This window comes from Hydractinia symbiolongicarpus, chromosome 10, assembly GCF_029227915.1.
Source record: "Hydractinia symbiolongicarpus strain clone_291-10 chromosome 10, HSymV2.1, whole genome shotgun sequence".
Classification (NCBI taxonomy): Eukaryota; Metazoa; Cnidaria; class Hydrozoa; order Anthoathecata; family Hydractiniidae; genus Hydractinia; species Hydractinia symbiolongicarpus.
In genome coordinates this window covers 13,401,199-13,414,954 of record NC_079884.1, presented here as the reverse complement: position 1 = coordinate 13,414,954, position 13,756 = coordinate 13,401,199, and the positions used below count along the sequence as shown (strand labels likewise).

Below are 13,756 nucleotides of genomic sequence, written 5' to 3'. Positions count from 1 at the left end.
AGCCACAGATAAAACTTAATGAGTTTATGGCGCTGCATTTCTACCAAAATAAATGCGTATGTCAAATGTTGAAAATTGTCCAAAAAAACTATTTTAACCTGTGACGGGCGAACTGTGATATGTATGGTCTGTGGAACATACCAGCCGAATCATAGTAATGTCCATCAAGTAAACCACATGCTTGTTGATTTTTATGGAAGAAAAGTGTTTTACACTTTAGAAAAAAGTGTTTAAAATGGAAGAGAATATTTCGGAAGAAAGAAGAGAATTGTTTAACTAAGAAAAAAAGGTATTTTTATTAAGCTAATTGCTTGGATTTTCAGTGTCAAAAAAGAAACACTAAAGTGTAATCTATTTTAAATTATGACCAGGGGTGTAAATTATTCAAGAAATGCGTGTAATTGTTTAGTTAACAGTTAAATAATGAAATTATTTTGTGGATAATTGCTTGTTAAATTTTTTTTGCTGGTCCCGAGTTCTTTTCAATAACATTAAATTTGTTTACAAACTTTAAATTTCGATGTCCAAAGCAATGTTTGCTCGATATACCACTACGTTCAAGGCAAAGAAGGTACAAAAAATTATAAATATGGAGACAAAACTAAAGTACTGTTGTTCTGTACATGCTGCGCTCAAGTTATTTTGTAATTTTTCATGTGTATAAATAATTAATCAAAAAAGATTAAAAAATGCAAAAAGAGTTCACTTGTAATATGTCACAAATGACCAAGTGTGATACGTTACAAATTTCGCCTTAAATCGTTCTCCTAAGAAGTAAATCAAAATCAATAGCCAACTTCATCTTTATTGTTAACATACCATAGTATATTGGTTCAGTCACGTCTTTCTTCAATTATCATATAACTAGCATCTGTGGGCTGGTTTGCAATATCCCATCTCGTAGTAACATCACTGAGTTTTCCAACAACAGATCGAAATTGGAATTTCTTTAATAAGACACCAAGAATAACCTTCATTTCCACCATGGCAAGAAATTGACCAACGCATCCCTTTGGTCCCGTCCCAAAGGGATAGAAATTCTCATTAGTTTTCTCGCTCTTGAATCGATGAGGAACAAAAGAAGTTGGATCTTCAAACAAATCAGAACGGCGATGCATATCAACTAAACTTAAAACAACGTTAGTTCCTGATCGAATGGGAACGCCGTTGATGTTGTCATCTTTTAAAGCTCGTCTCAACACCACAGGTCCTACTGGTTTGATGCGCATGCTCTCCTTTAAAGTATTCTCTAAACAAACCAGCTGAGTAAGCAATTTGCGATCCGTTGATTCATCCTCCAAAGAAACAGCCTTTAATTCTTTTACAATTTCTCTTTCCACTTGTGCATCATCGCTAAGAGCTACTAATGTGTAATACATAGACACACTGGACGTGTCAGTGCCAGCTAGCAACATTTCGAGGACACATTGGTATACATTTTCTTCAGTAATTTCATCACGTTCCACCGCATGTAAAAGACATTCAAGAAAGTTTGGATTTTCAATTTGCTTGAATGAAACTATGAAAAAAAAATAAATATGAAGTAGAAACGCTTATCTTGCTCGTCACTATGACACGTTTTGAAGAACTGTGGTGCGAAGAGGGGGAGGTTTTCTACAAACGTATAATTTATTACTTAGCAAAAACATGTGTATGTGCGTGTGTGTGTGTGTGGTGGCAGGAGAGATGGAGCTATATTCTACCAGCACCCCTCCAGGGTCAGAGGACCTGCACAATAGGTTTTGTTAAATAATCAAAGCATTTGTAGTTAAGAATTCCAGGATACTGAGTAAGTGATTTTGGAGATATAATATTACCATGTTGCTTTTAGTTTTTGCATATTTAGGGGACAGTTACACTATTTCGTTCTCTTATGAATCTTTTAAATGTGGGTACACGTTCCGAGCGCATTAAAACTTCACATCGGTGTAAGTTTCTCTTTGAGTTCGTGTAACCAACCCGTAAAAATATGTGCAAATTTACTTCATATCTAGTTTGTAGCATGAACAGGACGCAAAGCAAAAAATGTTATTGGTAAAAACAACAACAAATAGAAACTTGACATCCATGCAAAGGACTTAAGGATGTTGTTATCTTCCGCTATTGGGAAAAATCTATGAACTCAGCTACACAATCAATCACATTGATATCTGCCTTACCGCTATCGAGTTGCTGTTTTTTCCTTTGCACAATCTCCATACAGGCATCTTTCAATTCTTTCACTGGTTTTTTATGTTTCTTGAAAGTAGAAGTGGGCAAATAAAAATACCACGGTCGAATCAGAAAATATTCCCACGCTTTGAAATACTCGACAATTAACTCGACCAAACGTTCGTCGTTGTCTATTTTGACGCCAAACATCAACAGATTAGTAACTTGTAATGTTATGCGTCGTAAAACATTCAGCGTTTCAATTTTTCCTTCAGTTGTACGGCGTCTCAAGTCGTCAAGTTTGCCAATCATATCATTCGTGGAAGCAGCAGAGGCTTTGATAGCTGCGTTTAACGTCTTTGCATTCAGTGCATTCTGAAAAAATGTTCTTAAGCTTTTCCAATGATTTGTATTATTATTCCAGATAATGCCATTGTTAAACATTCCGATATGATCTAATCCTATGTCGTAACCAAGCCGTGAAGTGTAGTTGTTGCCGTTAGATTTTAAAATATGTCGTGCAACGGTGGGATTGCTTGTTACAAGTGTTGGTTCTCCACATACCCAAACGTGAACTACATCGCCGTACCTGTTGAGGTAGTAGGTTGAAGCTTCTGGGATACCCATGTAGAGGAATCTTCCATATGTTAAGAGGGTTCCAACACCAAGATACTTAGAAGGCCCTGGTTGCAGAAAGAGAAATGAAGAAAATGAACGTACGGTATACTAATATTTGTTTTGTAAGCTGGCTGTGTATAGAGATAGCTAAATACCAACTACAACCCTCCAAAATAAAATGAGATAAGGCTAAAAATTATGCAGTTTGTGTCCACAGATTATTACATATTTAATTAAGTTACTAGAATCATGCAATTAGAACTTGTCAATATGTTTACAGCGGATAATTTGTTATATTACATTATTTTAAAATTACTACAATGGGGTAAATTTTTGCTGATGTCAGCATAGCAAAAATATTCTTTAAATTTCTAGGCTTTTGTGTGTCTCGACGTGGAACAGCGCTGCTTACCTAACAACCCACTCATGAGAATTCACGAGTTGATTGTTTTTTTCTTTTTTGAGTACAAAATAACAAACTTTTTAAGAGAAAGGTGCTTATTCATGGTGACCAAATCTAATTTCTGGTACAGGCCAGGACTTTCTAGAGCATTTTTTACAGGACAGTTGTTTAAGATGTCGGGACGATTAAGGACATAAATCTGTCAACCATATCAAGGAATTTCAGGACTTGAGAAAAAACATTTTATGTTTTAAACTTTACGTATATATTGTTTTGGTAAAAAGATTTGTTATCTGAGTTATCTGAATTTGTAGAGATTTACCTTAATTATGATTTCCCGGCCAAATTTAAAGGGGCTACAAAACGAGGTGTTGATTTTTAATTTTAGTGACTTACACGAAAGCCAAGCTTATGGCGAAGATAAAATTTTTATAAGCAATCTGGACCAAAACAACATCTTAAATCCTCTTGGATATCATATTGACGCCGAGATATAAATGAAAAAGACAGAAAAGTCTCTTAGAAATATTCAATATTTAAACTTTAATCAATAACAACTTCCCTTGCCTTTAAATCGTGTTTTTTGGAAAAAAAAAATTTAAACTTTTTTGACCTAGCTCCCTAGCTATTATTTTCTAAATTCTGCACAGAACCATACCAAATTATTGCATATCAACCCCGTTTTCGTGCAATAAAGTGGTTATAACTTTTTGTGCTTTGACCTTCAAAGTGGTCTGGTTATTGCGCAATGATATTCAGAATGTGCGAGGATGGAGAGTAACATCAATGACAAAAATCTTATTTGGACCGTTTTGAAGTCCCTTTAAGACATCTCAATCGTCTCTATTATAATAGCCGTCGTCTGTCTGTGTCTGCGCAGACCCCCCGCTGAGTTAGAAAAAGATGTTACGGAAAAACGAATATCAAATGCGATATATTTTTATCCACTTTGTTGCGACAGGTAAGTATAAAGGACGGGCGAACCCGTGGATTTTTCCACGGGCAACGACTATATATTATAATGTGCCCTTTTAGCCTACTCACTGATGCTACTTGTTAAAACTCGATATAAGTAAAGGTTAACAACTAATACACTCACATGAATACCTCTGCATTTCTTAAAACGACAATGCCAAAAATTTAATAAGTACATTATTAAGTACAATAAAGTTGACCTGCTGGTTGTTTGACAAAGTTTTTTTAATAAATTTACAAATATTTTTTAATCGCTTTGGTTTTTGAAATAAACTCCGTGAATAAATTCAACGAGTGAGGAACTACATATTTTTCAATGATTTTCTTTCCCTATGATATATTCTCCCTTCCAAATTTCGGACATTCTAACATACGTAACAAATAGTTTCTTTAACCAACCAGGGAATGTAAATTGTGTTTGCACAAAATAAATTAAATAAACATGTCTGTGACTTAAATAAATAGAGAAAAATTTTAATTAGAAAATTATTATAAAGGCGGAGTTACACTTTGGGATATTCATTAATTTTTTTTGTGTGTATCATAGTTGAAAGTATTACAAAAATATACTTTGATATTAATATAATATTTTTCAGTATAAAGAAAAAAATCGTTTCCTATTCATTTGATTTATAAATTATATTGAACTTTTTCCATTTAATTTAAAATACGCAAAATGAGATTTTTAAAAAAATTAAAAAGTGTTTGACAAATTACAGTGCTTTTAAACGTGTTCTATATATGGTAATGACCGAAAATACCAAAATTAGACCTTGCAGTTTTTATTCTTTCCAACAGTTTTTCTGTAAATTTTCTTAATTTCAGCTCACAGTCATAAATCAATCAATCGATCAAGCATGACTTTGGACTCCATTAAATGACCTAAGAAACGATTGAATAAGGTCAATCCCCGCAATGTCCAAAAGTAGGGTGCAATAAACGGCCACTCAAAAGGTCAAGGTGCAAGAAATCACACACACTTTAGAATCACACAGTCCTAGCTTTATGTACCATACACGTATACGTTTCGATGCAAAATTTTAAAGAATATAGCTAGCTAGCTAGTTCAAGAAGGTTTCAATTTTTTTTATTAGAAAGTTTGAGTTAAAGCAGGGCTTGGAGGAAAGAATACGGAAGGAGAAACAACTTCATTTCTGTACGCTTTAAATGTATTGAATTTTCTATTGTTTTTAATTTCAAAAGAATCAGTGCGTGAGGTGCTCGACCGAGTCTTTTTCGCAAAAAAATGATCAAATTCCATATTCTCCTTTAATAGAGGCTAACTTTTTTCTATTAAAATCTGACTGTAACACGCTGCAGGCACGTGATTATTGCATGGAAAGTGTGCCTAATATAAGTCGGTAAACATTGCTGTTAAAAACTTCAACATTACGTTTGGAAATAAGCGTTTAACCATGATATTAACCTATTTTTGCAGGCTTAAGTATACCACTTTGATCATGAAAAACAATATAGATAGATATGCGCCGGACGAGTGCCGACAAAATGTGTGCTGGATTAATGTTTATTCTAACTAAAGAAATAACTTCTTATAACAGAACGTCGTTTTAAAACGAGATATAAACTTTTTCTTTTTGTTTACAAAAGTGTCGAGCATGTTCTTCTTCGCTAATTATGTTAACATAAAAACAAAAGAAATTTTACCGATTTCAATATGGCTTCTTGTTTTGATAATATTATCAAATTCATCATCAAATTATCTAATTGTTTTTATAACCAATCATAGTTGCGAATTGTTATTCACGAATAATTTAGTCACACAACCGCCAAAATTTCAAATTAAGTTTCTATACAGACACCTGCTAGAACCTCACGCAGTGTTTCAATAGAATTAAAAGAGTTGTTTCTCCTTCCGTATTCTTTCCTCCAAGAGCAGGGTAAGTACTTATGTAGAATGAATTATGGATATTAAATATATAGGGAACTTTTCTATCATTTTTCATTATGTTTGATTTCCCAATGTAATATTAAAGATGATTTGAGTTGTTGTCTTTGTCCTCAGTGATCATAAACTTTTCCACCGCCATTAGCTCGACTTTCGTGTAACTCCCTAGAGTGGAAAACCAACAGGCAGTTTCGCAGCCCCTTTAAAAACTATTGTCAGATGTTCGTTATAATTGATACTAAACTTTCGATGTATTTATTCATGTATAACTAAAAACGATATTAACATTTTCTAATGCATATACAATAATTTTTTTTATTTTCTACTAGATTATACTCATATATGAACGCCCAATGTTAATAGATAGAAACTTGATTTAAAATTGCCTACTTATTTTCTTATTCCCTAAGACATTGTGAAAACATCTTAACATGCACAAAATTAGGAAATAATGAAGGCTTTTTCAAAATCCAGTTCTCGGTGCCTGAGTGAAAAGTATTTTTGTAAAAAGACATTGCCTTTTCTTACCGGGAAAGCTTTGACCCTCTCCAGCATTGTTTTGTAAAATCTTTGATGCAAAAATTATGACAGAGACGATGATTATCAGTCCAAGCGATAACCAGAAATCGTTAAAATTTTTCACAACGTAATTCCACGTCATGTTTTTATGATAAAGCAACAAAAAATACGACAGTTGTAGGCGATGAATATTTTATGTTCAAGTTACGCGTTCATTTCCTAGAATTTTGTTGGTTTTAACCAATTAAATCGCTTTATTTTAGAAAAACAAATCTTCAACCAATGTAATAAAAAGTTGAATAAAGGCAGAGTTACACTTATGTAATGTTATAAAAATATTGATGCAAAAAACAATCTTGCTCGTGTAATATATTATTGTATATACTAAAAACATTTTAATTTTAATTGCTAAAGGGCGCGAAGCAAAGTGAGATTAGTGGCATCAGAATTGAAAATGACTTGGCTAAGGAAGCCTCTTTTGTTAGAACAAAAGAGGTATTTACCATTTTTTATGTTGTTTCTGCAGACTTGCTGTTGCGACAGACCTTTTTTTGTTGTTGTTCTTGTAGTTGTCTCGGTTGTGAAGTTTTCCTGCAAAATGAAATCTTCCCCCACCTTGCGATTTGTATTAATAGCGTGGAGGGTCCCTTTAAAAGGGCTTTTTCATGTCCTTAAAATCTTCCAAAGGTCGTTTTTGAAGCTCTATGGGCTCTAAATTTTTTGCCGAACAAATTTTATCGTTTTGTTGCAAAAGTGAAGACTTTTCTTTCAACAACGTTTTCGCCTTTCTTGGATCCTTTGCCAAAACCTTTAAAACATTAGGCGGCGTGCATATGAAATGATTGCCAGAAGACCCAGCGTAAATTTTCTTACCACCGGGAAATCGGAGTAGTTGGAGTGGGAAAAATTACGGCAGGTCTCAAACGATTTTTCTGCGGCCAAAATCTGGCCGCGCTTTTCTATTGGCCAATTCTATTGTTCTCTGCTCACGTAATTATTATCGGGGAAAGCCCTTTTCATCCCGAATATTCCAGCGAGTGGTTTCACTCACCCTAACAAACACTAGTAATATACAAAATTTTCGCCAGAGTCAGATTTGGCCAAGCTTGGTAAACAACTCACAGGTAAATTAAAATTGCCTCTGAGGCGATTAGTCACATTGTTCAATTTAAACACAGGGTTTCCCCTGAGTCATTCGTTCGCGTCTAAGCTTTTATCAACTCGAAGAAGAAAGCTTAGTTAACTAGGCTAATGAAATGGACGTGGATGTTTGACCTAACAAAATCGTTAACTGCTCCACGAATGTTGCAAACTGCTCTATAGGTACGTTTACAGGACTAACGCTCTTACGACTGTCTGCTAACCCTTTCCATAATCTGGAGAGAGGGTCCATAACTTTAGGTTTCTATTCTGGAATCTTTTCATCGTATTATCCATGTTGAGTGATGTTGTTGGGCTGTATGGCAAGTCCTTCACAAGTCGTGCAGTTTTTTTACTTCATTTAAATTTGAAGGGACTGAATGTTTTGCTAACAGCCCCTCATCTGAAGCCTTTTCAGGAATATGTTTCTGAAAATGCTGGTTGACATAATCTTCCATTCCAGTTGGGAGATTTCACTTGCGTTCCCCTGTTTTAGGAACATTTAGCGGTGTTGTTTTCATCCCTGATTTATCTGGAGAGCTATCTGAAGAAGAAGACGAGGAGGAGGATAGAGAAGGAAATCTTTTTCTTTTCCTCTATTTTTGTAAAACCAAGAGTAGGTTCCTAGCCCCTTTAAAAACTATCGTCAGAACGCATTTTGTTATAAAAATCTCTCCTACTCTAGCATGTTTTGAATTTATTTATCCCTAATAATTAAATGTTTTTGTTTACAAAATCATTCGGAAAATAAAAATGGGACCAAAGCAGCAACAAGAATAACAATTGTTTTAAATCCCGGTTTTAAAAAAAATTGAAACTTAATTTCCAATGTGATGTTTTGTATTTATTTATGTATAACTTTTAATCGAAAATGAAAAAAAAAACCAACAATATTTCTAATGCATATATACAATAAAATCTGCTCTACCTGCTACCTTTTCAAGTTTTACCAACAAGAATATTGTATTTTTCAATCACTGTTATATTTTTATAATGTTGAATCTGCGTCCCCAGGACCTTTTCCACGCTTGTTATATATTCCCAATAATTTTAAAACGCGAAATATTAACATCTTGACTCGTTTTTGCTAAGGTGGTAGTAACACTCTGACATACTTATATAAAAAGGAATCGCCTTTTTCTAACTTACTTCACAAGTATGATCAAATCCGACGGATCTTCAAACGGTCATTTATCTGCTTGGCTGCTATGGTTGTTAAGGAAATATTATTCCTGTATTTTGAGAAGACCTTTTTTTCTATATAAATCCAACGCTCTGTATACGGAGGGGTAGTTAATGCTACGAAAAAAAATGATGCAGAAACACCATATTTTAAGCAAAGGAAATCACACTAAACGTGGAAATCAGGTTTCAGAACACGGGCTGTACAGAGGTCTACATTTCTTAAAAACAGTCTCCCATACGACCGCTTATTACTAAGATTTTTTGTCAGGGAGACTGCAAGGCTCGGAAAGAAAGAAATTAAGGAATATTTCTTGGGACTGCAAGATTTATTGATAGATTGAAGGATTACGACAGCAGTAGTATGACATGCCATGCCGCACCTACTACCGAAATATCATAAGTCTAATTCAAACGACAATAGTATGATCTAATAAGTCCAATTTGGATCGCACGTCGACAGGGAAGATTTGACCGCTTGTGTGACGTTCAATATATAGATATGAAGTGTAATATACGTTGTTAAACATAGACCGAGAAGCTTAAAGGCTTCTCATTGTCAGCGAAAGACATTACGATGGCTGTTTCTTTGCAGATACTTCAAACAAACTAATTTTTAAAAAATAGACTGTAAAACCGCCGCCCATTCCCAATCCTTCCTTTTCCTAAATGGATTTGATGTCTAAATATGGCCATTAACTAGCGACTTTCTTCCTTAATCTTGGCTAGTATTAGTGTAGTTGAAGAGCAGAATTCACATGACTGCTTGCTTGATCTGTTAGGCTGGTGAGTCAATCAAATTCAAAATCAATCAGAAAAATAATCCAGTAATAAATCTTACTGAATTATTATTGTCTTGTTTAGAAAGAAAAACAAAAAATAGGACATCCTTGCGCCTGGATGACAGCTCATCAAAAAGAAAGAGCTCCATGAGAAGAAGTAAACACACATTTGCATCTTATAAACATGAAAAACTAAAGAAAAATAAATACTTAGGATATTTCAATATTTATGCGCGAGAACAAAAAAACTTTAAATTATAATAACAAAAAAAAATCACATAAAAAATGGACCTATTAAAGCAGAAGTTGTAATAGGCTTTCCCTATCTTCCTACTTTTTTACACACAACAATCATTCGAAAGATTGGCCTTTCGCCTTCTGGTGAGTTACTGGCAGCCCTAAGATCAAGGTTGCCAGCCTACAGTACAAAACAACATTCATTTTAATAGCAGTCTGCTGTATGATTGACTTGAAAAATTCTGCAGTGGAAAAGAAATGAATGTTAAAATTTTTAATGTGATAACGTTGCTCTTATAGCAGAGACAGTAGCCCTGAATTTTTTTCTGTTTACATGCGGACTTGCATCTACCAAGTCATTTTCTTTCAACTGCCTTTCCAAGCTCGAAATTTCGTTGGCGATTTCATCGTATGCTTTGTTGGCTTTTTTTATTTTTTCGCTTTCTTCACTATCGCAAAACTTCTTCAATTTTTGTTTTATTTCTGTAATGGCTTCATCATATTTTTTTATTTTCACCTTTTCCATTGCTATTAGCTGGTTTGACATCTCCAATTTCTTTTGTTCCTCTTTTAACCCCTTCAGCAACTTTGACTTTACTTCTTTTCTCTCATTTAATTTAAGTTCTGCTTCCTTTTTATTTGTTTCCGCTTTCTGCAGACTTAACCTCTTTTTTTCCAGGGCTAGCTGGAACTTCTCTCGTTGCAGACGCTTCTCTTGTTCCACGTACCTAGCCTCTTGTTCCCTCAAAATCTTTTTAGCGTCTACAATATTATTGCCGATCATTAACACCTTGATTTCTCTTCCGACATCCTTTTCATTTTTTTTAATCACGTCTGCTACCTCGTCAAAGCCATTTCTTTTTGCATACATAAATGCTGTTTCGTAATTATTCATTGATTGAATGGACTTATCAATGCCCATAAGAACCAAAAGTTTGGCAGCTTCTGACTTATTCTGATGAGCAACCCAAATGAAGAGCAGTCTCCCCGTGTGTGTTACGAGCATTTATATCAGCTCCTTCTTGAAGCAATGCCTGGATCGTGTTCACGTTGTTAAAATAAGCAGCGTGGTGGAGAGGTGTGTTTCCTTCCGATTGCTTATGATTAACTTTTGAGCCAAGCTTACAAAGGATAAGTATGTTTTCATATTTATCGTTCATGCATGCATAATGCAAGGGTGAATGCTTATTTTTATCCAAAACGTTAACATCGATTCCTTTTTTAACAAGATATGTCACAATTTTGACAGTACCTTCTCTTGCTGCTAGATGCAACCAAGATTTCTCGTTATGACTTTCATAACTCAGCAAGTTGGGGTAGTCTTCAAAAATTAACTTAAGTTTCTTCAAGTCGTTGTCTTTGATTGCAACTTCTATGTTATGCGCAATATTAGCTTGCTGCGTTTGTGTAATGAGATTCGTTTTGCGTTTTTGGCTCATCTTACTGGGGAAAATTTTTTGTTTCAAACGATTAATGCCAGATTTCACTAATATTTCTTCATCGTGCGAGAGATTATTTTGCTTCTTCCACTGTTGCAACGCACTTAACCAGTCTTTTCAGTTTATTGTCCTGAAATATACTTTTCTCATTGGTTAATAGAAAAATGCTTCCTACAACATCGCATGTCATAGTTAATTGGAGGATTCATTATTATTGAATTAAGATATAATTTTTTAATGATAAAAAGAAATTTTTCTGTATTTCGCTGAATAATTTAAAAAAGTTCTTAGAACACAAATTTTGTTACAATGCAACATGAATAATTCACAAAGGTCACGTACCGTATACGAGTGACTAGAAATTTGTTTGGGTACTCACATCTCGAAGTTTTCCTTCCTCTCCCTATTATTGTTGCACCATTGAAAATGACATCTAAATAATTTGTCGTTAAAAGGCTCTCTTTTCACTGCTGGTATGTAAAAAAAACACAGCAAATTCGGTGAAACAGGATGGATTATAAAAGGGAGATATGAAAGCAATGTTAATATTTCGTATTTTTTAAAAAATTAACATTTTTACATATTTACATTTTTTTAAATTAAAATAAAACATCGATGTTTTGTAGCTGTCGCGTACTATATTTCATTTCGGAGAGGTTTTCATGCTTTCTTGGCCGTTGAGCGGTTATTACGGATATTTAAAAAATCAAAAACGTCTGAGAACGAGGTTGAACAATATCGTGGACATGAAAACTTAATTATTGATAGCTATTATTATCGAAATTGTTTACCCAGGATATACTATTCGGTTCTTATTGAAATCAACTCGGCCAGGGTTTGTACCCAAAACTCCCGCACTGGAGGGCGAAAGCTCTACCACAAGACTAGTTTAAAAAACGTCTTAAAGAAACAAGTCACACACAATTATTTAGTGTATTAATTAGTTAGTGTATGCCTATGATTAACTTTATGTTTTGTTCGATGGACCAATCAAATTTATATTCTTTGTTTTTTAAGTTTTATTTGCTATTGTTATGCTAATTAGTAGCACCACATGTTCTTGTATTTTGATTTTTGAAGGCAGTCGTGTAAAATTTTCTTCGCGAACAGAAGTGTGTTTTTCGCGTTCCTAAAGGAAGTGTTTTTTACTGTTTTTTCACATCTTTTGGAGCAGTTCCTTTCTGCAACTCCTTTAACGCTTTGTATTTTATTGTGCAGGACTTGTTTTCTGCTTTACGTTTTGTCCCAGAAGCAGACGCCATGATTGTTAATCTTCAATACCAAAGAATCGTGTTTTTTTATCTCACATGCATTGTAGTGTATTCCTTCTGCTATTTTCAGAGTTTTAAATGTTTCATGAAACACTATATAATGAATTTTTCCAATTTATTAATTTTCACTTACAAAATGTATTTTCATGTTATGTTTTCGTCACCTTTCTTTCATTAAAAAGATAAAAGTATAATGACAAGTTCAAACTGAAACAAGAAATTTGGATACACATCTAAATAGCAGAAGATAACTTATAAAACCATTCTCTATCCTGAATCACGATACTTTTAAAATCCCATCAGCAATCAGTATGGGAACATTAGATACCACTGCAAAAGCTGTTACAAAACATACATATGAAAATCAGGAAGATTTGCAAAGCGAAAGCAACAGGAATGAGATCAATGAAAGGAAGAAAACGTCGAGAATAAAAAGAACAAACCTGTCGGTTTGAACACACAATCCAATCCTAATAAATTAATTAGAACATGGTTAAAATCTGCCTATGCAAGAAAGTGAGACGGCTTAAACACTCACAACTGCTAGAAGGCTATTTTGACCTTCCGTCAGGTTAAAACAAGAAGGTTTTCAACTATCTACCCTTTTGTGGAAATGTTCTATTATAAGGGGTAGCAGCAGTACTTGCATATAGAGGGTGATGTCGATTTAAAAAAAAACACTGCATATAAAGAACTTTTACTATAAAAAAATGTTGGATGTGATTCTAAAAAAATATTCACAAACATATCGGAATAGAAGTAACAAAAATTGTGTTATTTAATACAACAATAATCGTTTAAACTGAGAAAATGAAGCTGACAGCTATTCTCATAAATCTCTATAACAATATTATGTATAAAATTAATATGTATATACATCTTATATATTAATACGCCAGTTCCGTGTGTCTGTAACAGGCAAAGTTGATATCGTCATTTTCCTTTGATGTTGCCGAAAAATGCATGTCTAATATGTTAAATTTTCTGACGTTACGACGCGACGAAAATAACACTACTTTAACGTCAATATCCTATATTAAATTAATGAAGCCATCACACACAGTGCACCTAAAACTTTGAGGCCAAATAACTAGGAAACGAGGTGGTGACGTCAATGATTTTTCACCGCGTGG

The 13,756-nt window shown here is 34.0% G+C and overlaps 2 protein-coding genes across 2 annotated transcripts; both read right to left on the bottom strand.

The window, feature by feature from the left end:
* Positions 1–612: 612 nt before the first annotated feature.
* LOC130613325 (aromatase-like) lies at positions 613–6,757 on the bottom strand. The gene is made up of 3 exons (XM_057434676.1): positions 6,582–6,757; positions 2,160–2,834; positions 613–1,519 (listed from the first exon to the last, which is right to left on the bottom strand). The coding sequence occupies exons 1-3, from the start codon at positions 6,712–6,714 to the stop codon at positions 834–836; spliced, it is 1,494 nt and encodes a 497-aa protein (XP_057290659.1). The 5' UTR covers positions 6,715–6,757; the 3' UTR covers positions 613–833.
* Positions 6,758–9,877: 3,120 nt separating this feature from the next.
* Positions 9,878–11,895, bottom strand: LOC130613194 (putative ankyrin repeat protein RF_1087). Its single transcript, XM_057434520.1, has one exon. The coding sequence runs from the start codon at positions 11,350–11,352 to the stop codon at positions 10,864–10,866; it is 489 nt and encodes a 162-aa protein (XP_057290503.1). The 5' UTR covers positions 11,353–11,895; the 3' UTR covers positions 9,878–10,863.
* Positions 11,896–13,756: the final 1,861 nt, after the last annotated feature.